Here is a 26,008-nt window from a genome sequence, read left to right as displayed (position 1 = left end):
TTTACAACCTTATCCCCACCACGGGAGTTATCAGATCTGTGTAATTAAGTTAGTATATGACTGTGGCCGGCATACGGGTAGTATGTCGAAATTAAAATGTTTGTCAATTTTGGCATTTCAAATGTTTTTAGTAAAAGGTATAGATGGTTCGATAGGTGATAGATCTCAGTTTTACAATTTGTGCCTTGAAAAATGTCATAATGATAATTGCGATAATGGTACGTATTTTCAATAATGTATCAGGGAAAAACTGAGTAACATAGTAAATTGTGACAAAAGCTTAAAAAAATTATGATTAATAATGTTATTACAAATTTAGTATTTTCCAACTAGAAAGTTAAGATAACAATAAAGAAAATATTTTTTTAGTGGTTTATCATGTATTATTATATGTACAGTATGTATATGTATATACCGATGTTAACTGATCATTTTACAGATCATAGATTTAAGGTACTACCTTCCTTATCATTAAGGTTATTATTTTGGTCTTGTAAGGAAGATTGTAGTTACAGCTGTACTTGGAAGACAGTGGATCATTTTACATCTCATGGTTTAGAAGTTCCTCAATTTCATGGGAAGGTATGTGACATTTAATAATAATAACATACATAAATATAGAGTAAAATATAAATTTTATAAACAACTGATTTTTATTTTAGTGGCCATTTATTCGTATTTTTGGCTGTCAAGAACCTGCTTCTGTCGTATTTTCCATATTAAATTTTTATGCTCATATTACTATGTATTGGAAATTTAAAAGAAAATATGGATGTACTTATCCTATGTTTTACATATGGACTTATTTTAGTCTGGTATATATCTGTTATTTATATAAATATAATTCCCTTATTATATAATTTATATAAATATAAATATTTCTTATGTAAATTTTAAAAAATTTAATTCCAGGTATGCATGCACGGGTGGTTTTGGTCATCTATTTTTCATGCAAGAGATACTCCATTCACAGAAGTAATGGATTATTCCTGTGCATTTATTATGGTGGTTACATTACTGTATTGTATGCTACTAAGGTAATTTATACTGTTGTTAGATAGAATAGAATATTAATAAAAACATTTTAAAGATATCTCTTTATACATTTTAGAATAACTTATAAAAATAAGAGGTTATTTACTGTGATTACATGTGGATACCTTAGCACACTATATTCACATTTATCCCATTTATGGTCTGGTTACATTAACTATGACTATAATATGAAATTTAATATAGTTATAGGTAATTCAATGAAGTATTTGTATTTCTTTCAATAATCAGACGTTTTTTAATTAAAAATTATGACTAATCATCGTAATGTTACAGGTTTTTTAACATTTGTTATAACAATGATATGGTGGCACCGTAATCGCAAAAAATTATCTTATATTTATCTAATTGGTTGGTTTAATATATTAACAGTTTTTGTTACTATATTAGAAGTAGCAGATTTTGCACCAATCTTTTGGATACTTGATGCTCATTCTTTGTGGCATGCCAGCACAGTTCCTCTTACAATTTTGTTGTATAGGTCAGTATAATTTATTTAGTACAATGTTAATACATTCTAAATATATTTTTATATAAAATTTTTAGGTTCATGATGGCAGATTGTTCTTATTTGAGTAAGTGTTATAGTAAATTAATATTAAATATTAATCATCATATACATTAGTAATGTCATTACTAGTCATGTATTTCTTTTGAGGTACTAAAGTGTTATTTCATTGTTACTTTACATAATAGTAAATATTATTCCGTATTTTTTTGTTAATTATAAAATGCTATTTTTTATTAACATTAAATGAAATTTACAAAACAGAAATATATCTCTTTCATGTACTACTTAATATATCAGTAGTATATATATTTTATTACTTTTTTTGAAGATATTGTTTATACACACATATATATATATATATATATATCCAAGTTATATATATACATATCCAAGTTATAATTTATAATAAAGTGAAATTTAAAATATAATGATAAATACAATGAATTTGTAATACACATTTTTTTTAGATTGATATGAATGATTATCTGTTAAAAGATCATTGAACACATTTCTTCAATCTACTTCTTGTTTTTGTAAATATTAATGTGTAACATGGCAGGATTAGCTGTCATTGGCAATGTAATTAATACTAAATATTAGACATTTTAGTGTTAACATATGAATTTAGAGCAAGGTATTAGTTCTGACTTAATACAGCCAGAGCTCATTGCATTTATTATTTAATACAGGAAAACATATAAATACTTTGGGGAATGTGTTGTAATATGAAGATATAATTGCATAATGTTTATATTAATTAAACCATTGACCGATTGATAGAACAATAGGTTTTAAGTACCCGGTATACATTTAAATTATTTGTATACCTTAATATGTAACAAGTAGTATACATATAATATAACAATCAATAAGATGTATACAATATTTTAAAGGCACGTTACATTAAACATTCTTTAGCTTTAATAGTACATATGCATATGTATATTGCTGACATTTAATATAAAAATGTAATAATGTACCTAATAATTTTGTACACTACTTCTAAAGAAATAAGTTCCCATTATGGGTACAAATTAAAACCTCTAAAAATTGTTATATTATAAATAAGATTAAAGAATTTAATCCTTCTTATGTAAATGTAATATAATTAAATATATTACTCATATATTTTAAGTCACAGTGTGAAGACAATGTGAGTCTGTTTTTTTCATTAGCATTGAACTCTAGAGTTAAGTATCTTTGTTCTAATAATCTTATGTTACAAAATTAATGGCAAGTTTGCATTTATTATGACTTTTTTAGTTTGCAATTGTCAATTTTTTAATAAAAAAGAAATTGTACAAATTTTGCAAAACAAAAAGTGCATTTTATATAAAGTCAGTCTTATTATAAAATGTATCAAATAATTCCTGTATAGCTTACAGAAATATTTAATATTAAATAAATGCATCTTTCATATCTAAAACTGAAAGTAATTTTATACCATGTTTCTATTTAGTTGTAATAGATATTGTTTCATTATATGAATGTAAAATTGTATAAAATGTAGAATTAAATTGTATAGTTTTCCTTACATATTTTTTTCTTCTATACTTCAATTGTGCGCTTGTATAAATGTGCAAATTAAATAACATTATTGTCGCAAAGTAACCTTTATATTTTGTAATGTTCTTACGATTTTAATATTTTGAATAATTTCATAAAGATTTTTGATAATAGTATATAGTTAAAAAAAGATTTATAAAAAGTCAATGGCCTAAATATTATTGAAAAATATAACTACTGATGTAGTTATTAAATAGATAGTAAGTACATATAAAACATTATAAATTTTTGTGCTTTTCTAAAAAAATTATATGGATAAATACGTCAATATATCACAATATGGATACCAAATGTTTTGCATTAATCTACTTTTTCTTCTCCTTCTTTTTTAAAGAATTAATTTTTGCTGTAATTTTCATTGTAAGTACTTTATATGTAAGTATATAAGATAGTATATATCAATCAATAATCTGTAATGTTTCTGTTATAAATGTTTAGCGCCTAAATAATGCCTCACTTTCTGGATTATCTTCTCTATGTTTCTCGAGATTTCCTGACAAAGTAGGATCTGGCCGCCGTCTTTTAAAGAACCCGAGTTTTCGGAGAAGCAAAGTAATTAAGATAAATAATAACAAACCTGCTGCAACCGCTATTATGATTATCCATAGTGGTACTGGTTCACCATCTTGGTGATCAAGAAGATTCGGATATACAATTATTTCAGCCTAGATATTAAAATATAATTATGAAGTTAAAAATGCCAAATACATGACATTAAAGTATAATTACAATTATACTCACAATTGCATAATCATCTTTTAAATTTTCTTGTTGTATTACAACATTTGGTGGTATAACAATTTTTGCATTAGAACCAATTTTTACTTCGTCTACTTTTGGATAATCTTCTACAAGAGTAGAATTCCACAATCTAAACATATGAAAAAGTTCATTTAGCAAATAAAGAATTTATTTAAAAAACATGTTTGTATAACTAAAAAATATTAAACATTACCTTGCTTTAACAGTAATAATTGCCTCCTGTTTTCGTTGCAAATTGTATATAAAGCATGTAATATCAAAGCATTTTGCAGTCCCAGCCTTACAATTCTATAATATTTAATGATAGTTTTTAAGTGTTTATTATATTTCCAAGATAAGATATCTTTTAAATTGATAAATTACTCACCATTGAAACTACTTGACGTCTGTGACCATCTTTATCAATGATCGTTCGTGTATTAACAACTTTTTCTGTATCTCGTCTAGTCCTCATGTGGTTAGTATGATTGTGTGGCAAGGGAGGAGGAGTAGATATTACAGATTGGAATACATCAATATCATCGTAGCTTATACTATTTTGCAATTTTAGTGGATTAACTACTTGCCCTGATGGTAATATACATTCACCATCACCTAAAGCTACAAAGTTATAGAGTAAGTAAATATACTGCATATATTTCAATATTAAATAAGATATAAAAACACGTTAAATTAGTATAGAAAGAAATTTTACCTTGTACAGTTGGTAGCTCTTCTAAATACAAAAGCCATTTACCATGGGCTTTGTCATTCGCAACCTCATAAGGCCACGAAATGTGAACTTCTAAACTACTTACTCTCCATGGACCCTCGTTGAACACTTCGTACACATGCGATACTTTCGGTCCTACTTCATTTAAATGTTTTATGGCAGATTCACCTATAACTGGACCACCATAAAAGGCCCACTGAATTTTCGCACTCCTATAATTTTAATCATTTGTTTATAATTAATGTGTGATTTGATTTTGTATTACATTATCATTCTTTCTTGATATATAATTGTAAATAAATGTTACCCTTTAATTGATAATTCTGCTTGTTTCAATACTGTAGCTTGTAATCTTATAGGTTCTTTTTCTTTTATTTCTTTTGAAGTGGAATTTGCAAATATTACAAATTCCAATTGTGATTTATTATCTTCTAGTTCTTTTGGATCAAATCTTACTTGTATATTTACTAGTTTGTCTTTTTTAAAAGGATTTCCAATAGAACAGCCTACTATAGTCGCATTATATAAATTACAGATTGCAGAATCATTGCTTTTACTAGCGATATAATTTAAACTTTGAGAATGAACAATAAATAATTGTGCTTCATATGCAGATTCCCCAATATTAGACATGTTCACATCAACCACAACTTCGTCTCTTTCACCAAGAAGAAGTTCGTAGAAATTTGGTTTCACCGAAGAAGCTAATAATTGAGCACATTAATAATTTCCATAAATGTATTTTAATTTAATATTTCAGTAATTTTAGTTATTCAGAAATATACCTGATAGATTTAATCGAGCCTTTACTTGCAGATCACTTTCACAAATATCATTATTACCACAATCTTTTTGAAAGGTGGCTTCAAATACACGAGCAGCTTCTTGTTGGTTTAATATAGGGTAATTCTTTATATCAGGTAAAGGTTCTCCTTCAGCTGGCATAATTGGTTCTTCTTGTATTAATGAGTAATTTAAGCGGAATTTAATAGGTGATTGAATATCACGTGTATTTTCCTAAAGATTATTAATAAACATATTTATAATGAAGACATTGAGTCTCTGGTAAAAATATTATTTATAATATATAAAATATACCTTCAAATAAACTATTTCTTTTTGACAATGCTTCAATTTTGTTGTATCTAAATGAACAGTACGATTAACGTAATGTAAATGAGAATACCCAGTTCCAAACCAAACTCTAGAAAATTTTTTAACTCCAGTATAAGTTTCAGCTTCAATATAATAATTTAATTTTAGATTTTGCATATCTTCTTCTTTTACTAAAGATTTTGTCTCACAACAAGCTTCAAATGAGAAACTGTAACAAATTAATTACAATTTTATATGAAAATAATCTTACTTCTAAATTTTATTAAATCATACTTACCAGGTATGGTTTGAATCTGGATCTTCTGGACACCCAACTTTATTAGGATCTATAGGCTCAATTTTTTCTTGAAATGTACCATCTTTTTTTAAATAATGAATAGAAGTCGTAATATCAATGATTTTTTTCGAACGAAGAAGTGCTACAGCGTCGTTTTCATAAGCTCCTACTAATAAATCGAAATATCCATTTTGATCCATATCAATTCCACCACTTAGTGAATAGCCAAATGTTTGTAATGGTTCTGGCATATCTTCTGCATGTATAACCTAAAGTTAACAAATCTCCGCAATATAAGAAAGTATATTACATAAATATAGAAAATTAGTTTATTTCCATAATATTGTAGATAATAATGTAACAGTACCTGTGATGGTACTGTGATTATTCCATTCTTTGAACCAAGATATATGTATACTGTTCCTTTTTTTTCATATGGAGCTCCAATAGCAATGTCGTCATATCCATCTTTATTTAAATCTTTCAGATTTGTCAGAGCAAATCCAAATCTATAATTAAATTATACTTATTTAATGTTGTATATTCAATTCTATAGAGTGTTCCGATCTTATCCAGTCATACGTAGTCGGCATATTTTATACATCAAAATAAAACAAAAGTGTCATATAAACATATGTTATCAAAAGTATTATGATATCTTCTGGCTGTTACTAAACGCAAATATTCCTAAGCTACGAATACTTTGAGCCATAGTAATTCACGTTCGTTACCGCTCATTTCGTATACTGTTTTTCTTTTGTTATAACTATTTAACAATGCATACAATGTCATATGTTTATATGACATTCTTTCCTTATCTATTTTGAGTTATAAAATATACTGGGACATCTTATATATGCGAAGTTAAAAGGAAATAAAACCTTGATTCTTCACGCCCAACAAGTTTAATAGGTTTACTTTTTTCACGTTTCTTGTAAGTTTTTTGTAATTCAGTATACACATATACTGCACCCCCTTCTGCCTTATTGAAGTAAAAAGGTGCAGCTACAATAAGATCATCAACTCTAAGAGCAAAAAAGTGAAAAAGTGTAATTATGCAATTAAAAAAGATATATGCTTATTATGTGCTTAGAAACAATATATAAAGAATTATACTTGTCTCCATTAACATCTGCAGAAGTAATTTCGTATCCAAAACTTGAAGCAAATTGTTCACCATCCAAAATAAGAGCAACATCCATATCTGGCTTAAAATCGCGTCGCGTAAGTAGAACAACTTGACCTGTACCATTTGAACGCGGAGCTCCAGCAGCATAAGCTAATCCAGTACCAAAGAAATCACCCACAGTAACAGACATCCCTGTAAATTGATTTGTTCTGTTTTTCTTACTTGTACAATAACTAACTTTATTATCATCAAATACCATACTACCATATGAAATATTTACCTAAATAACTATATTTGTTAACAGGAGAAGAATCTTGCATTGGAGCATTATAAACTGTATTATCCCTAGTTAAAAATTCATCTGAAACGGTAAAGAGATATAAAGTCCCTCTCCAAGTATGTGGGCCGGGAGTACCAATAACGACACGATTTTCCGAAGTAAGGACACCACTGGTTCCTGCTTGACAATATCCAAACTGTTCATGTGCTCTGAAATAGAATCATAACTTTTGATTGATTCCTTCAAAAACGTTAATTGTAAAAATTATTAAATGAATTTACTTGTTGGTAGGTTTTCCAGAGCAAGGTTTTTTTAAATCTTGATATTTCAAATCTTGTGTCAATATATAACATTGCCCTTGACCCCATTGAGAATCTGCTGTTTTTACAATATGTCTATGAGCACAAACCTAGAAATTTATTATACTAAATTATATTCAATTTAATAGTATTAATAGGTAAAATATGATGAAATTTATACCATTACTTTGCCACCAGAGCCTTGACTGCGTACTGTTACTCCTAACCATTGATTATCTTTAATTTCATCATTACCTGGTGGTATTAGATCATCAGATTCAAGATCTAAAATGCAGAAAACAATTTATTAAACGATTGGTAATGATAATAAATAATTGTATAATATACATGGTATTCCTTTTACAACATAAATGTTTCCTGTCAGAAACTTCATACAGTAAAGTTATTGTCATTTATGTCTTCAAATTACCTAGTAATCTTTTCTTGTTTCATATTATATAATAACTTTGTGTCATTGTGAAAGAAGTAAAGGAAAGGAAGATGGGTAAATATTTGAATGTATTATAAAATAAAAATATTCTGCCTAATTTGGAAAGAAAATAAAATAAAAATAAAAGCTGAATAATATAAACAATTATCTATGAAATTTCATGCTATAGCAAAAAAAGAATAGATATCAGAAAGATTATTAAGAAGCAACAATAATTAAATATATTATTCGTAAAACACATGAGAACATACATAATTTTATTCTTTTGTGTTATCTATAAATTGTGTACTTCTAAAATGCAGATGTGTAGTTAGTAAGAATATAGTTGCAAATATCAGAAAATGTTAATAGTGCATTTGGTAGAAAATATTCTTTGAATCACAAAATACAAATAATGCAATAAAATAATTTTTATATCATAACTTAAAATGCCATGCTGACATAAAAATGAGCATATCAATATAAATATATATATATACAAAATCACAATAAAATAATTCATAATAATAAATTAAATGACTGCTCATTCAAATAACACCATTCAATAACTTACTTGTGTCATACAGACTCCCTTCTGCTGCTCGTTAACCAACACATAATTTAACAAAAAAATAATCTTATTATATGTATAACATAAAATAAAGCACAATAACTTAATGACTTTATGAAATAATAACATAAAAAAATGACATGCACAATGACTACACCAAAATCATATATAAACATAAGATGACACTTAGACAATACTATAGCATAGAAATAAAAAATATGTGTATAATTTTACTGATAAAATATAAATTAGCTTAGATAACAATACGTTATTTAGTTAAATTTTGACTTGTTTCAAATATAACAAGTTTTAACATACTTCTATTAATGTAACATTAGTATAGTAAATACAATATGCTTATGAAAATTAAATGTTTTAATACAATGTAGAATTAAATTTTATAACCAATAAATAAGATGTTTATATCAGTATTTCTGAAGAACTTTTTTAAATTAAAAACATACTTAATCGTCCATCTGTAATCACTTGAGTGCAATCTGTTTTATATGTTGTTAAAGGACATTGCCACAATGCACCGGATCTATTAGTTTCTGGTTGCCTATTTTGATCTAAAGGAGCTCCAATTAACATCCTGTAACAGATATTATCCTTAAAGCTTTCTTAATGCATGCTTCTTGTTTATCTAAGCCTTATCTTACCATCATATATTATATCAGTGATGTAATTAGTAGATAAAAGTATAAATTAATAAAATATTAACAATACAATATTTTGTACATAATACATATAAGTATGTATTGTTATCTATATTATACATATATATGTATACATTCTCTTGATAATTTTAATTACAACAAAATATTATAAGTAGCACATACCAGCTTTTTGATATTGTTCCATCGTCGGAAGTTTCTTGATGTTCGGCTACAGAGTAACCGAAATAAGATCCATTTAATCCTTTTTTGATAACAGGTATTCTTGGTTCTAAATTAAATGTGTGCACTAAGCATACGTTCAAAACGATCAGAACCAGTTGATAACATTTCATTTTGTGGTTAACTTTAATCGTTCTTGCACATATAATATGATAAAGGTAAAAAGGTATAAATAATATCTGACCTCGTACAAGCTCTTATCGTTACAACTATTTTTATATACTTTCCTGATTTTTTTACTATAACATTCATCAGCACCTTTTAAACACGCATAGGATCTAGCAGATCCACCCACGCAATCTATACACAAGCTTTTTCAATGGCAGTGACAACTATATTTTATAATTTTATAGAAGGCAATATTTAATGGAAAAATATTAACAATTATATTTTATTAAAATTTTTATTGTTTAAAATTCTATGAAATGTCTATATGTATAAATATATGCCAAAAGTTTCTTATTTATGCATAAATAATTAAGCAAGATTAGTATAAAATAGTTTACTTTCTTAAGTACATTTCTGTTGTATTTTATTTTTATCATTGTAATTAATATTAAAAAATCATTAAAAATGCTTTGAATGTACATACATTTATGTGATTTAATTAATTAATATATATATTTATGTGATTTAAAGACCGATTAATAGTAGAACGATTCAGATTAGATTCGATTATAAAATATCGATAACTAACGATATCAAATAGCAGAATTGCACTATAGTTGCGTGTTGCATTACGAGTTACGAATTGTTTGTCAAATCAAACGTATTTACTTATATGTTAAAAGGATGAAGTAATATTTATGACAGACAGATTTTTAATATTTAGTAAAAATGTATTATTTTAGACATAAAAAATTGGTTATGACCTTCAATATAGTAAGAAATATGGGTAAAGATACATCTTTCTAAATTATAAAGCCTTCTGCATTTTTTAACCTATTTTGACATATCGGTATCATAAGCTCCTAAACATGAAAGGGAGAATAATTTTATGAATGAAATTAAATAATGTGCTTTTATAAAATATTTTAGCCACCCTTAGAAGATTTTATCGAAAAACAAATATATTATTGTGTGATGGAAAATTTGAAATTACACTTGATCAAAGGAAGCTCAAAACACCACAAGGAAAGATATTACAAGTGGAAAGCAAACCTTTAGCTTTAGCTATAGCAACAGAATGGGATATGCAGAAAAACATTATTGATAGAAGTAGTATGCATCTAGTAAGTTTATCTTCAAAATTATAAGTATAAGTATAATACATAATTTAGTAAACAAGATCTAATATATTTATACATTCGATTTTACAGACAGCCCTGTGTAATACTGTAATAGATAATCCTAACAATCATACAAAGCAAGATATGGCAAATTACATTGTGAATTGTTTGGAAATGGATACAGTACTATTTCACTCATACGTAAATATGTTATATTGTGTAATGTTGTTTATATAATGTAAGACATTTATTAAACAGAGAATAATTATAGGAAAATGAAGAATTATACAAAATACAAACTGAAAATTGGGATCCACTAGTACAATGGTTTTGTGACAAATATGGGGTGAATTTGGTTAAAACTCAGAGTATAGAAGCTCCTACTGTATCTTCAGAAACTAAAACAATATTGACAAGACACTTAATGTCCTACAATTATAGTGCAGTTTATGGTAAATGATTTTCTTATTAATATATACAAATATGCAATCAATGTTACCAAACTATTATATTTGTAGGTTTTATGTATGGAGTCGATGCTCTCAAATCTGTAATCCTTACTCTAGCTGCAGCAGAAAGAGTAATTAGTATAGAGGAAGCAGTAAGGCAATCACGCTTGGAGGAAAATTATCAAGTGTGTATAACAATTTGTATACTAAAAAGTTTACAGCCAACATATGTTTCTCTGCTGAATGCTACTTTACTTTTTATTGTAGATTTCTCATTGGGGTTCTGTAGAATGGTTCCATGATCAAAATAAATATGACTTACAAGCTCGTTTAGCTGCAGCTATCTTATTTGTGCATTTGAACTCTTATTCTGTGTCATGTCAACCAAAAATAGATAACAAGAATGTTGATTAATTTATAAAAATTAATTGAATAAATTTTGTACAAAACTCGTACATATGGCGTATTGGAATGAAATGAAACAGTAACAATATTTTTACTAGTTTGAAGTACGACAAGAAGATGGGTCAACAGAAGATAATGCCTCTACTGGTATGGAACAGTCAGATCCCATCCATTCTTTTGTACAAATACAACTGAAATAATTAATTGATATTTTATGTAGATATTAAAGATTATATACTAGCTATAAGTTAACTTACCTGTATGTAGCTCCATGATTTAAACATACTGCACCATTTTTGCATAAATGACGAATGCATTCATTTCTATGACATTCACCAACACCACGACCTGTTGCAGGACTTGAATTGGTTATTGGATAAATAGCAGTTTCTGTGCGTAATTCAATGTCAAATATACAACCAGAAAATCCAGTATGAAGGGGCAAATCGTGAGGTAAAGACTCAAAATTTTTTGATTTGTGTCCACCTGAACAGGAATAATTTTTACAAATAATGTTGCATCTATCTTCTAATATAAACTTTTTAAACAAAATTATCAAATAATAAAAAGCGAACCGATATAAAGTATTGGTGATACATCGAGTCGTGTCATGGTTCCAACCACTCGCCCAGTTATATTGCCTATACCATCCACTGCAAGCCATGCATCCCTACCCTTTCTTCCAATTCTAATCGTATATGCTATATGACTTTTACTTGCTGTTGCTGCCATTGTTGCAGCACTCAAGGGAACGTTTGTAAATATTCTACGAACGCCTAGAGAATATTTTCACGAAATTCAACAGGGCTAAAAAATCTGTAAATATCTAAGATATTAAGATGTATTACCTGCTCCTAAATCCCAGGTTAACATAATATAACCACGAACATATGTTATGGAAAGATGATCGGATAGATCTTGGCGTGATCCACTTTGTCCTAAATAAGCTATCAAAGATATTTGTTCGTAAGTACGCGGTATGATCTTCAATTTCAATTCCATTGCATCTTTTATAGAATTTGAAATGCCGTAAGCAATGTATGATGAGAATCCAGGTACAAGTACAGAAAATGATGGTCGCATTATAACAGTATCTAGAAGTGTAGGATAAAAAATAATTATATTTTATTTTCGAGATACATATGTATATTTATAACAATATTACCTTCTTCGCATAAGAGCCCATGAGTTCCAAGTGGGCAAACGCAAACGAAACCCGTACCCGGTGAACTAATACAAGTTGCACCCAAAGCACAAGGATTTTCATCGCACGTTGAACGTTCACAAAATGGGCCTGTATATCTATTCAATTAAATAATATCCTATTTGACGATATTTTTTAATACCAAATTTTGTTGAATAAATTGCAAATTATCTTACCCAGCTATGCATCTACAACGTATTGCATCATTTATTTCTTCGCACGCACCGAAATTTTGACATGGATTTGATAAGCACAGAAACGATGTGCAATCTTCAATTTGAAACGTTTCTGTGGAATCACGGATGAAATGACGTGGTATATCGTTTATCTATATCAATAAAACATGCTTTTTAATTTTCCGAATGCTTTCAAATATACATATACATATGTAAGAAAGACGAACTTTCAATGAGTTCATACAGCCAGTAAATCCCATAGAGACATGAGCGAAATAGTGAGAAAATACCAATGGTATACCACCTAAATGTAAATTGGCATGTCGTGGAAGACTTCCACGTAATGGTAAAGTTTGTTCTCCACTGACTGCCGTTGTTCCATTTACTAGCAAACGAGCCGAACATTTGTTAGTTTCATTTTTCATGAAATATTGAAACCTGCATATATGAAGTAAGCGAATACAATGCATGGATATGATAAGCAATATATTATCGTCTTTGTATTATTTTACCTCGTATCAATATCCGCTTCATACCCGTTATCGATAGGCGAATCTATTTCACCTAATAACATAGTTTCAAGTCCGCAGGAGAATTGAAACTTTAAAGAACCATATTCCAAATATACCAACGCGTATTTTTCATCGTCGAAGTAAACATGTAATATAATGCCATCCTTATAACGTGTTCGAAGCCTGACAAAAATTTTTAACGTTGCGTTATTGTCGTTTGAAATTTCTACATCAACGTGTTGTCTCGCGTAAGATTTTCCATTAAACGCCGCCCGTATTATACTTGGTCCAGGTTTACAATCTTCACGACGTGAACAGTTACACTAGAAAAAGATAATGTCTCTATTGTAAACATCGTAACAAAAAATGTATTTCTAAGTAAGAAAGAAAAAAATGTAATACTCGCATCGCTATCATTGCGCGTAGGTGATATTGTGGAACTTGAACACAAAATTCCATGGCATTCAGGAATTATGGTACTTTTTGAAGTTGTTGGTGATTCAGTTTTAGTTGAAAATTGTTCATGGTCGCTATCGGTAGTATTCTCATCGTATATCGGTTTTACAGAGCTACTAGTTGTTACAGATGAAGAGATATTGTTAGCGAAGGCGGACGTAGAACTTTCCACTTCTGTACTTGAAGATTTTGTTAATTCTGTAGAGGTCCACTTATCCGTAAATGTCTGAGGTATAGTTCTTGGCACTTCTATTATTGGCGTACTCGAGTCAGAGCTTTTATTTTGCCAAAACTCTGTAAAATTGGAGGAGGATGCAACGGTAGGGAATGAACCATTATTTCTTTCACTTTCTGTCGTCGTAGATTCCTCTGTCGTTCTTCCAACAGATGCAGTTACATCTGGATAATTCCTAATTGACATAAAATAGAATAGATCGTTCATTTTAGCATACTATTATTTTTATACAATTACTCGTGATTTATGGATTATTGTTACCCTGTACTTGGAACATATCTCGTCGTGCTACTAGTTTCAGGAGTCGTATTGCCAGTGGACGTGAACAACCTGTCACCGTTCTCTTGATAAATAATTTCAGTCGTAGTCGTTTCATTGTGAATCGATTTCTGTGTCAAATATTCCGTCTCAACTTTTATCGGCGACGTTACCGAATAGACTTCACTTGAAACACTGGGAAATGTTCGAGGTTCTAACGAGACTGTTTCAGTTTGAGATATCTCCTTACTTGTAACAGAATACACAGCCGAGACATCGGTAACAAACGGAGTACTTTCTGTGGTACTACCACCAATGTTGCTACTAATGGTGGTACCGCTACTGCTACTAAGAAAGTTGAAACTGTTATCAGTCGAAGACGTTGTTTCTATAAAAGGGTACCATATTGTGTAGAGACGACTAGTGCTTTTAAGAGAAGTCGAAGACTGTACTGTCGTGGAAGCAGTAATTGACGATGATGTCTCGATTTCTGGCAGTGTCGATGATTTTGGTGTAAAAGAAGTAAGAGTAATACTCCTTTGATCGTTATCAGTCTCGAGTGTTTCTTCGATAGTAGAGAAAGTCGATGGAAGATCGTAGACATTGCAAAATGGTCCACTGTAGAACGTTGGGCAAGCACAAGTGAAGCTATTGATACCGTCGATACAAGTGCCTCCGTTCTCACAATTTGCAAATTTCGACTCACAGTCGTCGTATTTTAGTTCGCATAACGCACCATGATAATCTGGTACACAGTAACAGACTGGTCGCTCGTCTTCAAATAAGCATACTGCATCATTTTCGCAAGGATTCTCTTCGCACGGTATGATGGCTTTATCGCAATCTTTACCAGTATATCCTTGTGAAGAAGGTTTAATATTAACATTTTACAATACGAGAAAGTTAACTCTTTATAAATTATGAATTCAGTTTCTACATCATCACTGATAATAAATAATTACAACTTACCAAATAAACAAGCACAAGTGTACGAAGCAGGAATGTTAATGCAAAGACCACCGTTCTTACACGGTGATGTGATGCATTCATCAATATCTTCGTCGCACAATCGACCTGTCCAACCTTCGCAATAAAAAGAATTAATCTTCGGTATATTTAAATACTCGAATTAAAATGTAAATTGCCTAGATTATTCAATAAAATATTACACCTTCCGAACAGCGACAAAAAAAAGAGAATCCAGGTCCTTCCACGCATTCACCTCCATTTTTACATATTGTATCGTTGCAAACCGAAGCATCGATTTCGCAATAGTCTCCTTAAAAAGAAACAAATTGTAAGATCGAATAGAACAACTTTCGGCGTACCAATTTTTACGCTTCTATACCTGAATATCCATCAGGACATTGACAGGTAATACCATCGTAATCTAGGCAAGTCCCGTTATTCAGGCATGGTTGATTCGAACATTCGCTATATCTTTGTTCACAATTTATACCTAAAAATGCACACCGTAATATAATGTACAATAGTAAAATATTTGATTATCTGTGTGATCATACGAACATAAAAAATTGATTTCAATTTTACAATTTTTCTGTAAGGAAATCGAAGCACGAACATCATTTAATTTCACCCTCTGTGCTAACACGTCAACGCGTCGTTTTCGAAACATGCCATGAAAAGTAAACGAAGGAATCATGAATTACCTACAAACCCTTCAGTACAGGTGCAATTATAAGCTGCAACAGCATCGTTGCATGTCCCTCCGTTGAGGCAAGGATTCGACCAACAATCATTCCAATTGATCTCGCAATTGATTCCAGTGTAACCGTCGATACAGTAGCAAGAATAAGTGCTGTATTATATGCACGGGACGAATGACTAATATATTAATTTTAAAAACTTATACAGAGTCGCCTTTTATTTATAATCTTTTTTTTTGTTTTTTTGTTTTTTTGTTTTTTAAATTAAATATAAAGAGTGAGAAGTGTTTATTTTATTTTGAATTATTTATGTACCTGTTCGCGTCTTCTAAACAAATTCCGTACATGCAGGGATCACCACTGCAATTTATACCTCGTGAAAAACCAATCGTTAAGAGAAAAAATGTTGCCAGAAGAAGAATCTTCTCTTTCGTAAACCTTTCAGTAAGCACCCTTCTATAATGCATTCTGAATAAAAATAGCGTAACTTTCACATAGATGTTTGCTATAGGTCATTCCAAACTTTTTATGTGATACGAAAACCCGTAAAAGATTTAGATTTATGAAATTATATGTATACAATTATTTTAATATAGATGGCAAAATCAATTAATTTCTTGTATCTCAATGCTTTAATTAATTTATCAAAAGGATCAAAGAAACGTGAATCGCAAATGATGCGCCACTTCCATCGGTTTACACTTTCTCAATGATATAACTATCCGAATGCGATATAGATATGCTTTATACTTTAACTAGTATTTGTAGCAGGTAGTTGACCACTTGGTAGTCTTAGCAACGCTTAGGACTATACAAACGATAATACCTATCGGATACGCTTGCGTGAAAATTTGATTCATCAATAATAACTTTTATTCAATTTTGAAACATGTAATAACTAATTTATCTAATGATTGATCGAAAAAATCTCAGTTCATTAACGAAAGGTTAATTTTATTTCTATTTCATTATACTCATATTTATATGAAATATATGGCAAACGAAAATATTATTACTTTACATCGTGACTTTTATTTCTTCCTTTCTGATTGACGATTAAACATGATACGTACGAAGTAATGGATATCGAAATACGAGCGTTACTTACAAAATTCCAACTCTATTTTGGACCGAAACTGGATACACTGGCGAGAAATGCGATAACACTACATGCTTGCATAATAATAATACAACCAACCATGTGAAACGCCGATCTTTCATATATACATAAGCGAGTATGTTCTACAGTAACTTTTCCTTTTAGACGTAGGGAAAAATCAGAAGCTGTCTGGCGATCGAGGGGTTTAATCGAATCTCGAATTTCTGGAAATTAAATTCTGCAAATGAAATTATAATTTCGGCTCGTCGAATAACGTTCTAACCTACCGTAATGAATATCCTAGGTGTACTTCAAAAGTTCCGAGAAGATAAACAAGAAAAAATTAAATCGAAAAATGTTGTGGATATATATTTCCAATCCTTCCGCAACTTTTTGCCCAGCCTGTATGAATGCATTACATAATGAACGTATTCTTGAACGTATATATACTCTGAAGTATATGTGAAGTATATGTGAAGTATATGAAGTACTGGTTACAGTACCACCACCCTCTGGGATCAGTCGTCAGAATCTTTCAAGCGAGTCACTCTAGAGTATCATTATTTAACATGAGTTTTCAGGATATTATAGAACCAGAGAAAGTAGAGGAGGTGTTATTGTCTCATTTAAAGGAAAATAAGATCTTCCTGAAAGGACCAAAACCGTGGACTATTCGTTCTTCACTATTGGGTGGTCGTGGCATGTTCGCCACCCGAGACATCAAACAAAATGAATTAATATTCATTGATTCGCCTCTATTAGTCGGACCTAAATACATAGGCAAATATTTTGAAATGTGCGTATCATGTTACAAGAACGAATGCGCATTATTTCCGTGCGATAGAGGTTGTGGCTTGCCAGTTTGCTCGACTCAATGTGAAAATTCGCCAAAGCATGTGAATTATGAATGTGAATATCTTAAATCATTGGTACCGACTTGCGGCACCGATTGGTCCCCAAACTTATTACTGGCTGTGGTACCCATCCGTGCGCTCTTTCTAACGGAACAACAGCGTAAATGCTTGGCAACGCTTCAGTCTGATAAAAATCTGACTTGTTATCCCGAGGTACGACTTCGTTATATTATTAGCTTTTTGAAGATTTCTCTAATGATGAGAAAGATACTTTTTTAAAGAAATTTTCTTGCGTAGGTGGGATGTATAAATATGTCTGTTTCAGTGCTTAAAGAATAAGCAATGAGCTTATGACTAAATTTAAGTACTACTAAACTTCATTATATACTTATATTTCTATAATAATAAATATTATCAGATTTAATGAAGAGTATTAGGGAAATAAAGTATGAAAAATTGCGTATCGTATTTTAAATCTTAATACGCATAAAACAGTTTCTAAAAATATTAATGTTACTAACATGATAATTATTATTGGTATTAATATTTGCTTAGTGATCAAAATTACGTAAAATATTTATGATATTTTTCATTTTTATCTCCTGTTATTATAAAAATAATTTCTGTGAAAAGATCGAACAATTGAAAAAGAATGTGACCAATTCTCCAAGCGAGGAAGATATGGAATTGATGAAGCATGTGTGCAGAATACTTAATACGAATTCGTTTGAAACGATTATGGTCCACGACAAGGAGCATTCTGTGAGTTTACGAGGACTTTATTCTATCGCCTCGTTCCAAAATCACTGTTGCGTACCGAATACAAGACATCATTTCGATGGAGAATTTCGGATGTATGTTAGCGCTGCCCTTCCGATTGCTGCTGGAGAGGAGATCACTAGCACTTATACGAGTTTATTTTGGGATACAACATTACGGCGGAAATTTTTAAGTATAACTAAGCACTTCTCCTGCATGTGCAAAAGATGCAGTGATCCTACGGCAAGTTTACATCTAATGATTACTTTTAAATGTATAAACATATGCATTAAAGATTAAAATATAAAAATGTATGATTTTAAACGGTACATATTAGGAATTTAAATCTAGGCTAGGTGCACTGTTATGCGCATCTGACAAATGTTCCGGAGAGTTATTACCCCTAGATCCTCTTAATATGACTACTCCTTGGATTTGTAATAAATGTGCCATAACCCTAAATCATCGGCAGGTATTTATATAAATTATTTAAAATTTAATAATTTCAAAAATATTCCATAGATATGGTCAATAACCATATTTATTTATTTCACTTGTTGTATGATTAATAATTTGTTCTAGTCTTCCTAGATAATTTTTTAATGTATTTTCATCTTTACGAATTTTTCTAATTTCCAGATTAGAATTAAATAACGTTAACGTTTAATAACAAGTTTTGTATTTGTAATTTTTTCATTTAAGCGCATTGATTTAATTTTATTATTAACTATTAATTACTAACTTTAATTAATAACTAAAATATTTTCGACCTCGGTAACTTACTGTCAATTCTAGGTAAATACTTCATTTTTTTCCTTTTTACTAGATATGTTCGATTCGTTCGGGTATAGCGGGAATCATAAAGGAAGTTTTATGCAAAACACCACGTGAGATCTATAAGTTTTTGCAGAAGGAGCTTTCACTTTTGACTCCATGGAGTAATTACTGTATTGTAGATATGAAGTTTCGAATTGTTTCGTATTATGGCAGGAGTGATGGCGCCAAATGGGAAGGTGCGAATAATATACAAATATATTTTGTTAAAAATATATTACTTTATATATTATATGATATTTTTTCAAACATTCTGTTAGATTTAAGTGATACTGAGCTGAATCTAAAAGCGAAATTCTGCAATGATTTACTTTCTGTACTGGATGATTTAAATTGTGGTGATTGTAGGAAAAGAGGTAAATTCATTTAAAACGAGGTCTAGAATTTTGCTATCTTTCTATTAATATTAATATTATATATAAAATATTAAATATATATGTATCTTGATTTAATATTTCAGGTCTTATTTTATATGAACTATATTGCACAAATCTTGAGAAAATAAAACGATTTAAACAACAACCAAATATTGAGGAAGTATGTCTAAATTTCGTTGTTATACTTGTATTGTTCATTTATTGATGTTGTCTTGATATGTTTTATCTTTACATTGAATATCTTTTTTAGGTTGATGAAAATCAACGTATATTAGAAAAGGCAATCACTATACTACAAAACGATATTATTTCGGCTGTTACATTTGAACATGATAAAAACTATTTTAAACAACCAATTACTGTATAAAAGATATCGACGAATAGAACATAAAATATACTTATAACCGTGTAATAAAATAACTTACAGAACAATAAGAAAAACGTGTAATTCTTTTAAAATAAAATTGTATCGTTTAGAAAACTGTCATATTTTTTAAAAATAATGTTCAATTTTAGTAACTACAATTTCCATAAAGGAGACATAAAGATTGAATAATATACAAAAAGACATTTAGTTATGGAAAATTAAAGAACTAGATATTAAGAAAAACGTATCAATTTAATCTCTTTTTACATTGCACCCCAGATGGCTAAATTGACAGCAAGAAATAGCTAAATAGCTGTATCAGACTAGCAGGTAATAAAGTGATGCACTTGTACCCTATGCTATATCGTATATGGTATAATAGCAAAGTGCAATTTTATTGTTTTATACTGCCTGTTGTAATAAACATTTTGCTTCTTCATATAAAGCTGTACAAGGTCTTAAAACTTCTAAATCGTAATCCACGTCCTCATCAATATTTACATTACCATTCCTATAACATAATAATATTATGCATTGTTATTCTGTTAAAGCTATGTCATTCTACTAAAAAAATAAAATATTTACCTGTACAGAAAATCATCCACTGTAGGTAGCATATCATTGTTTAAGTCATGTAGCAAACGATTTCGTGCAAGTGCTGTATGCATAAATGCAACATTATGGAAAAACAATTCTGAATGATCTGAAAATAATCATTTAGTTAAATAAATACGATTAAAGTAATTGTTACTAAATAAAAATTAATCGGATAACAAACCGTCTTTTCCATATTTTTTTGTCAGTTTCTTCATTACATCTTCGCCTGCGTATTTCGCAGAGACGCCAACTCTATGCAGAATTGCTTTGCACTGCCAGCGATTTTCTGAATTCTGATTGCATGATATAGATTTGCGAGGTTGTGTTTCTTTAACAAGACTTTCCCAGTCAACTCCTAAAGCATCGCCTAAACCTTTACCACTCGTTTTAATGTCCTCTTCTAATTCACCGTCAGAAATTTCTTCAAAGTCCATAGTTTCCATATTTTCGTCTTCCATATTTCTGTGAACAATTTTAGTTATTAACCCAGCGATTATTGTATATTACATATAGTAATAGTAAATGAACTTTAGAAATTAAAAATATTACCTAAAGGACATTGCATCGGTATTATCTTTCCCTTTTGTGTTAAAGACTGTTTCCTCTATAGTTTCTTTTGGAGATGAGAGGTCTGCTTCTTGAGTTGTTAACTGACCATCTCGTTGTATAGTATCAGGAGTTTTCTTTGTTACTCGTGTTTTATTTGCATCCATATCCTGTAGATGTTAATATTAAATAATAATGTAAGCTTACAAAGCAATAATCACCTAGCTTAGTTATACATAAATAAATGGAACATACTGTGATATCTTCCATATTTAATATGTCATCTGGATCATCACTAATATCACTGAGATCGCTTTCAGTATGAAGTGTCTGCAAAGACTCATCAATGCAAGTACGTTTTGATTCAGAGGTAATAGTTTCTTTCGTTTCGGATTTTTCTTTTGATACAGCCTTCTTTTGAAAAGTATCTGTAGATTTCTCTCGAGTTGTAGATAATTTACCTTCTGCAAGCTCCATTAACTTTTTATTAATAGGTTCTTCTTTCATACTACCATATAAAGATGCTTGTTTAGAACTATGAACTGTACATTCATCTCTAGTTTCAGAACTGTTATAAGTTCGTCTTTTACTAAAAAGGGAACAAATTAACTTGTTATAAAAGTAATTAAATAAACAAGAGTTACATCTTATGGCATACTTATGTGATGTGGATTCTGCTATTTCTAATTCCTTAGATCGATCGTTTCTATAATGGCCTCGAATATGCACTGATTGATTATCCCATTTTCGAGAATCACTTGATTTCCAATCTGACACAGAATTATCATATCGAGAATTCCAATCATCATCATGCACTTCTGACCGAGGAAGACTATCTCTGCTGTCCCATAATCCTCTTACTCGCCATTCTCTTTCTTCCCAATCAACAGGTCCATAAGCTCGTTCTCTGCCATGTTCTACATCACGATGATGACTATCCCAATCATCGTTAGGAACATTTTCGTCCCTAGTATAAACATACAAATTTAAATACTTTCGTTACTAATCATAAGGATAAATAACTACAGCTATCAACATACCGTATGGAGGTGTTACTCCTTAACTTTTCTCCAGGATAAAGCGGATGCCTGTGATGATGATGATGATGTCGATGATCATCAAATGAAGTTCTATCAGTAGTTTGAACGACATATCTAGATTCCCGGGATCTTTCTTCACGAATTCCGCGTCTTTCATCAAACGGACTATCATATCTCCTTCCATCAACAGTTTTTCTTCTATCATCTTCATGAATATGGTGATCACGATAATCTAAATGTGAAGACGCTTCGTCCTGTTCGTCCCAATGTTCTGATAAACGCCCGTAGTTTCTATTATAGTTTCTGTCTATTTCAATTGTTCGTCGTGGACTAGTCTCGCGTCTTTCGATTAAACGATCAACTTTGGTTGGTGTAACGCGTGATTGATCGTGTTCAGATGTATGATTTCGATCATATCTTGTACTAAATCGTCTGTGTCTTTCGCGATCATAGTGCCCGATATCTATTCTGTCAATTAAATTATCTCGCGAACTTGACAACGTAGGCGGTGCGGATGAAGACGATGAAGATGCTATAGAAGACTGAACGGCTGGTAAAGAAGGAGCTTGTGGCAATGGTGGAGCATTGTGCACACCTTTATCGAGCAACGATGTTCTATCCAAAGATCTTTCTCGCGGAAAGCGATCAACACGATCCCTAGGTGAATTTACGCCAGCTTTACGAGCTGGTGTATCTTTATCTACAGTATTTCTATCGTATCTATTATCAATACGCTGAGATGTTCTATCCCTATCAGAAAGAACTTTCGTTTCGGATCGTTCTCTTTCTCTATCGCTTCTACGTTCTCGAGTTCCATTTTTCTCAAAGGCATTATCCTTCACCACTATTCGTTCTTTATCCCGACTATAACGTGAACTTTTATCCGTTGTTAAACTTAACGACGTTGTAACTAAAGGTGGTACATCTCTATCTCTTGCTTTTATTGGTTCTTTTTCTCTGTCACGGTCTCGATCCCGATCGCGATCGCGATCCCTATCACGATCCCGATCTCTATCACGATCGCGATCTCTATCTCTATCTCTCTCTCGCTCACGATCACGTTCTCGATCTCTATCTCGATCACGATCTCTTTCCCGTGGTCGTTCACGACAACGTTCTTGTAGATCTTCTTTGTCTTTATCACGAGCATCTCGTTGATCTCGAGCAAGCCTCGAATGCCCACGTTCATCCCTCGTATGCTCTTTATCACGCCGTTCTCTGCTCTTTTGGCGGGTCTTTTCTCCTAAATAAGTTTTATCATCAAACTCTTTGCCAATCCTTCTATGGCTTTCTTCTTGATTCGATACTTGTCTAGTTTTATTATTTTGTTCATTTTTTCTTATGTCCTCCCTGTCTTTAGTTTTATCACTTTTATGTGATTCGCGATCTTTTTTTTCCGTATCTCGAGATCTGTTTGTAGAAAGCTGTCTATCTTGAGCTTTTGGCGGCGTGAGTTCTCTTTTGGATCTAGATGACTTTTCAGGTGTACGACTACGACGAGTTTTCGTTGAAATCGTTTCTTTTGAATGTTGATGTTTTGATCTTTCGGATGTCGGAGGTGTTCTAGAACGTATATCTTTATCCTTACATTTCGTCTTTAATCTTTCGTTTGTTTTTATTTTTTCGTCTATTGCACGACTTTTTTCTTTGTCCTGTTCTTTGACTTTATCAAAAGGTTTATTCTTAGCATTATCTTTAGATAATTCATCTACATCTCTCACTTTCTTGTAATGTCTATCTTCTTTATCCATATCTCTAGCTTTTACTGCTTTGGGGGATTCACTTCTATTTCTCTCTCTAACTTTACTAGATGTTCCATGATGAGGCACAGATACAGAGGAACCTAATACTGCAGTTGTCGTTGATGTTACTGCTGTAGAAGCTTGTATTGCTGGTGACCTTGTACGAGGTGTGGAAGAATGTTTCTTTGATGTTGTAGATGAACTGTATTTCTTCGCAGATCTAGCACTAATCTCCTTTTTTGTGGAACTACTTTCAAACTTACGTTTTTTCTTCACTGATGGTTTTTCATTTTTTGTTCCAAGCCTTTTCAATTTTAATCTGTCAAGGTTATTAAATTATAATAGATATTAAAAGGTTGATATATTTAAATCAAATATATTAATTATTAACTTGTCATTTTGTAACGCTTATACTATAAATAATACATTTATAAGAAAATTGACTATTGATTTATAAAAAAAACATTATCTCAATCTAGTGTTTTATTTCAAAAACGAAAAAGCATGGTAACATATATATTATGACTTACTTCCTTCTTCTTTCTTTATCTTCATCATAGTCAGTAGATCCACTATGATGCCGTTTAGATTTAATCTTTTTAATTTTTTTACGTGAATCAGATGTTGAACTAGAAGATGAATCTTCACTGCTAGAACTACTACTACTGCTAGATGTACTTGAAGTATGAGAACTAGAAGAAGAAGTCATAGCCTTTTTTTTTTGTCTCACTTTATCTTTCCCATGAACCTCTTTATCTTTCTTCATTTGTAGCTCTAGTTCACGCTGTAACAACTGTCTACGTCTTTCTAAGACTTTTTCGTCCTCGTATTCCAAATCTGTTTGATTCCACTCTTCCAAATTTAAATCAGGGCTATGAGATGGCTTTTTTATGATCTTAGAAGTAAGCCTTTTAAACGGATCCTCAATAAGCTATATATTATAAACATATATGTAAATATCCATCTTCAAATAAGATAATATGCTTGTAATTTTTCTAAATAAACTTTCTATACTAAAAGTATGATAATACAGATTATGCACTTACTCCTGCTGTACTTGCAATAGCATTATCCTTTTTGGCACGCTTGGACGGACTTATTAATGTGTGAGTATTTGCATATCTAGTTGCAATATCAAGAAAAGAAAATGGTGATCATCTTAAATAAAATGAGAGTGATAATTCTTACTGTATTATTTAAATAATAACTTTAACAATTTCACTGTTTATTACTATAAAAGATAGATGCATATTTAATTTACTATGCAAAAGTAAATCAACTTCAAAATTATACTTGCTTGCAATTCTTTCCATACGAACAGCTGCCGTTTAGTGCCCAGTTTCTACAATAATCCGACGAATTTTGGCCGGCAGTAACTGCTGGTTTGGTCCCCAACCTCTCAAATACACTTGGTCGACGAGAGTCTGTATTACATTTCGTAGGGTCAACCGTTATCTTCCTTATGTTTGATTTTGACATATTATCACCATAAAACAATTATGTTTTCACAATGGAAGCACATAACTGCAGCATGCAAATATTCATTTGCTATGGAATCACCATTAATCAATTAAACATTCACGAATACAGTAACGGTTTT

General features: G+C 30.6%; 6 protein-coding genes and 1 long non-coding RNA gene across 10 annotated transcripts; 4 read left to right on the top strand and 3 right to left on the bottom strand.

Annotated features, from left to right (window-relative positions):
- Positions 1-31: 31 nt before the first annotated feature.
- Positions 32-1,828, top strand: LOC117241669 (post-GPI attachment to proteins factor 3). Of its 2 annotated transcripts, XM_033507641.1 has the most exons (7): positions 38-218; positions 440-582; positions 663-815; positions 913-1,037; positions 1,112-1,245; positions 1,330-1,534; positions 1,600-1,828. In XM_033507641.1, the coding sequence occupies exons 1-7, from the start codon at positions 83-85 to the stop codon at positions 1,676-1,678; spliced, it is 975 nt and encodes a 324-aa protein (XP_033363532.1). In that variant the 5' UTR covers positions 38-82; the 3' UTR covers positions 1,679-1,828. The 2 variants fall into 2 exon arrangements, with proteins under 2 accessions (XP_033363533.1, XP_033363532.1); XM_033507642.1 differs by lacking the exon at positions 663-815 and having other exon boundaries at positions 32-218.
- A 280-nt stretch (positions 1,829-2,108) lies between these two features.
- LOC117241693 (integrin alpha-PS1) lies at positions 2,109-9,984 on the bottom strand. Of its 2 annotated transcripts, XM_033507694.1 has the most exons (18): positions 9,546-9,984; positions 9,171-9,298; positions 8,710-8,733; positions 7,887-7,990; positions 7,688-7,815; positions 7,407-7,615; positions 7,114-7,318; positions 6,879-7,022; positions 6,365-6,506; positions 5,998-6,266; positions 5,703-5,928; positions 5,390-5,621; positions 4,912-5,308; positions 4,587-4,816; positions 4,260-4,492; positions 4,086-4,180; positions 3,872-4,001; positions 2,109-3,795 (listed from the first exon to the last, which is right to left on the bottom strand). In XM_033507694.1, the coding sequence occupies exons 1-18, from the start codon at positions 9,713-9,715 to the stop codon at positions 3,565-3,567; spliced, it is 3,297 nt and encodes a 1,098-aa protein (XP_033363585.1). In that variant the 5' UTR covers positions 9,716-9,984; the 3' UTR covers positions 2,109-3,564. The 2 variants fall into 2 exon arrangements, with proteins under 2 accessions (XP_033363585.1, XP_033363586.1); XM_033507695.1 differs by lacking the exon at positions 8,710-8,733.
- On the top strand, positions 4,367-4,925 carry LOC117241694. Its single transcript, XR_004495099.1, has 2 exons — positions 4,367-4,507; positions 4,596-4,925. It is a non-coding gene; the product is annotated as an uncharacterized LOC117241694 (long non-coding RNA).
- A 336-nt stretch (positions 9,985-10,320) lies between the features above and the next one.
- Positions 10,321-12,279, top strand: LOC117241881 (ATP synthase mitochondrial F1 complex assembly factor 2). The gene is made up of 7 exons (XM_033508123.1): positions 10,321-10,497; positions 10,641-10,834; positions 10,922-11,032; positions 11,103-11,283; positions 11,350-11,465; positions 11,548-11,832; positions 12,043-12,279. Exons 1-6 carry the CDS (start codon positions 10,440-10,442, stop codon positions 11,692-11,694), a joined length of 807 nt encoding a protein of 268 aa, XP_033364014.1. The 5' UTR covers positions 10,321-10,439; the 3' UTR covers positions 11,695-11,832; positions 12,043-12,279.
- Positions 11,691-16,708, bottom strand: LOC117241877 (protein eyes shut). Of its 2 annotated transcripts, XM_033508112.1 has the most exons (15): positions 16,509-16,708; positions 16,197-16,345; positions 15,875-15,985; positions 15,698-15,805; positions 15,496-15,609; positions 14,530-15,385; positions 13,984-14,443; positions 13,578-13,900; positions 13,293-13,503; positions 13,066-13,217; positions 12,851-12,987; positions 12,534-12,779; positions 12,261-12,461; positions 11,943-12,171; positions 11,691-11,876 (listed from the first exon to the last, which is right to left on the bottom strand). In XM_033508112.1, the coding sequence occupies exons 1-15, from the start codon at positions 16,658-16,660 to the stop codon at positions 11,780-11,782; spliced, it is 3,546 nt and encodes a 1,181-aa protein (XP_033364003.1). In that variant the 5' UTR covers positions 16,661-16,708; the 3' UTR covers positions 11,691-11,779. The 2 variants fall into 2 exon arrangements, with proteins under 2 accessions (XP_033364003.1, XP_033364004.1); XM_033508113.1 differs by lacking the exon at positions 11,691-11,876 and having other exon boundaries at positions 12,045-12,142; positions 12,206-12,461.
- Positions 16,709-17,457: 749 nt separating this feature from the next.
- LOC117241880 (SET domain-containing protein SmydA-8-like) lies at positions 17,458-20,726 on the top strand. The gene is made up of 7 exons (XM_033508122.1): positions 17,458-18,359; positions 18,780-19,148; positions 19,243-19,377; positions 19,732-19,918; positions 20,000-20,095; positions 20,200-20,276; positions 20,367-20,726. Exons 1-7 carry the CDS (start codon positions 17,775-17,777, stop codon positions 20,481-20,483), a joined length of 1,566 nt encoding a protein of 521 aa, XP_033364013.1. The 5' UTR covers positions 17,458-17,774; the 3' UTR covers positions 20,484-20,726.
- On the bottom strand, positions 20,717-26,007 carry LOC117241875 (zinc finger CCCH domain-containing protein 13-like). Its single transcript, XM_033508111.1, has 10 exons — positions 25,706-26,007; positions 25,455-25,530; positions 24,939-25,339; positions 22,667-24,727; positions 22,285-22,593; positions 21,882-22,215; positions 21,630-21,796; positions 21,262-21,542; positions 21,069-21,186; positions 20,717-20,994 (listed from the first exon to the last, which is right to left on the bottom strand). Exons 1-10 carry the CDS (start codon positions 25,885-25,887, stop codon positions 20,886-20,888), a joined length of 4,038 nt encoding a protein of 1,345 aa, XP_033364002.1. The 5' UTR covers positions 25,888-26,007; the 3' UTR covers positions 20,717-20,885.
- Between the last annotated feature and the right edge of the window lies 1 nt (position 26,008).

Source organism: Bombus vosnesenskii, unplaced genomic scaffold, assembly GCF_011952255.1.
Source record: "Bombus vosnesenskii isolate JDL3184/JDL3185 unplaced genomic scaffold, Bvos_JDL3184-5_v1.1 scf7180000016261, whole genome shotgun sequence".
Taxonomy (NCBI): domain Eukaryota; kingdom Metazoa; phylum Arthropoda; class Insecta; order Hymenoptera; family Apidae; genus Bombus; species Bombus vosnesenskii.
This window is presented reverse-complemented; position numbering and strand designations above follow the sequence as displayed.

What these genes read in the sequence shown, in the direction of transcription:
- LOC117241669 (XM_033507641.1), top strand. Translation starts at nt 83, where the DNA reads ATGTCGAAATTAAAATGTTTGTCAATTTTGGCATTTCAAATGTTTTTA. An exon ending in TATGGACTTATTTTAGTCTG is followed by an intron (nt 816 to 912) that starts GTATATATCTGT and finishes ATTTAATTCCAG; the next exon opens with GTATGCATGCACGGGTGGTT. An exon ending in GAAATTTAATATAGTTATAG is followed by an intron (nt 1,246 to 1,329) that starts GTAATTCAATGA and finishes GTAATGTTACAG; the next exon opens with GTTTTTTAACATTTGTTATA.
- LOC117241693 (XM_033507694.1), bottom strand. Translation starts at nt 9,715, where the DNA reads ATGAAATGTTATCAACTGGTTCTGATCGTTTTGAACGTATGCTTAGTG. An exon ending in CCAGATTCAAACCATACCTG is followed by an intron (nt 5,929 to 5,997) that starts GTAAGTATGATT and finishes AATTTGTTACAG; the next exon opens with TTTCTCATTTGAAGCTTGTT. An exon ending in GGCTCGATTAAATCTATCAG is followed by an intron (nt 5,309 to 5,389) that starts GTATATTTCTGA and finishes CTCAATTATTAG; the next exon opens with CTTCTTCGGTGAAACCAAAT.
- LOC117241881 (XM_033508123.1), top strand. Translation starts at nt 10,440, where the DNA reads ATGTATTATTTTAGACATAAAAAATTGGTTATGACCTTCAATATAGTA. An exon ending in CAATATAGTAAGAAATATGG is followed by an intron (nt 10,498 to 10,640) that starts GTAAAGATACAT and finishes AAAATATTTTAG; the next exon opens with CCACCCTTAGAAGATTTTAT. An exon ending in GCTTGGAGGAAAATTATCAA is followed by an intron (nt 11,466 to 11,547) that starts GTGTGTATAACA and finishes TTTTTATTGTAG; the next exon opens with ATTTCTCATTGGGGTTCTGT.
- LOC117241877 (XM_033508112.1), bottom strand. Translation starts at nt 16,660, where the DNA reads ATGCATTATAGAAGGGTGCTTACTGAAAGGTTTACGAAAGAGAAGATT. An exon ending in AGATATGTTCCAAGTACAGG is followed by an intron (nt 14,444 to 14,529) that starts GTAACAATAATC and finishes TATGTCAATTAG; the next exon opens with GAATTATCCAGATGTAACTG. An exon ending in CTACGCGCAATGATAGCGAT is followed by an intron (nt 13,901 to 13,983) that starts GCGAGTATTACA and finishes ATCTTTTTCTAG; the next exon opens with TGTAACTGTTCACGTCGTGA.
- LOC117241880 (XM_033508122.1), top strand. Translation starts at nt 17,775, where the DNA reads ATGAAGTACTGGTTACAGTACCACCACCCTCTGGGATCAGTCGTCAGA. An exon ending in ATCTGACTTGTTATCCCGAG is followed by an intron (nt 18,360 to 18,779) that starts GTACGACTTCGT and finishes TTCTGTGAAAAG; the next exon opens with ATCGAACAATTGAAAAAGAA. An exon ending in TGGTGATTGTAGGAAAAGAG is followed by an intron (nt 20,096 to 20,199) that starts GTAAATTCATTT and finishes TTAATATTTCAG; the next exon opens with GTCTTATTTTATATGAACTA.
- LOC117241875 (XM_033508111.1), bottom strand. Translation starts at nt 25,887, where the DNA reads ATGTCAAAATCAAACATAAGGAAGATAACGGTTGACCCTACGAAATGT. An exon ending in TCGTATGGAAAGAATTGCAA is followed by an intron (nt 25,531 to 25,705) that starts GCAAGTATAATT and finishes TATTGCAACTAG; the next exon opens with ATATGCAAATACTCACACAT. An exon ending in TAAATATGGAAGATATCACA is followed by an intron (nt 21,797 to 21,881) that starts GTATGTTCCATT and finishes TAACATCTACAG; the next exon opens with GATATGGATGCAAATAAAAC.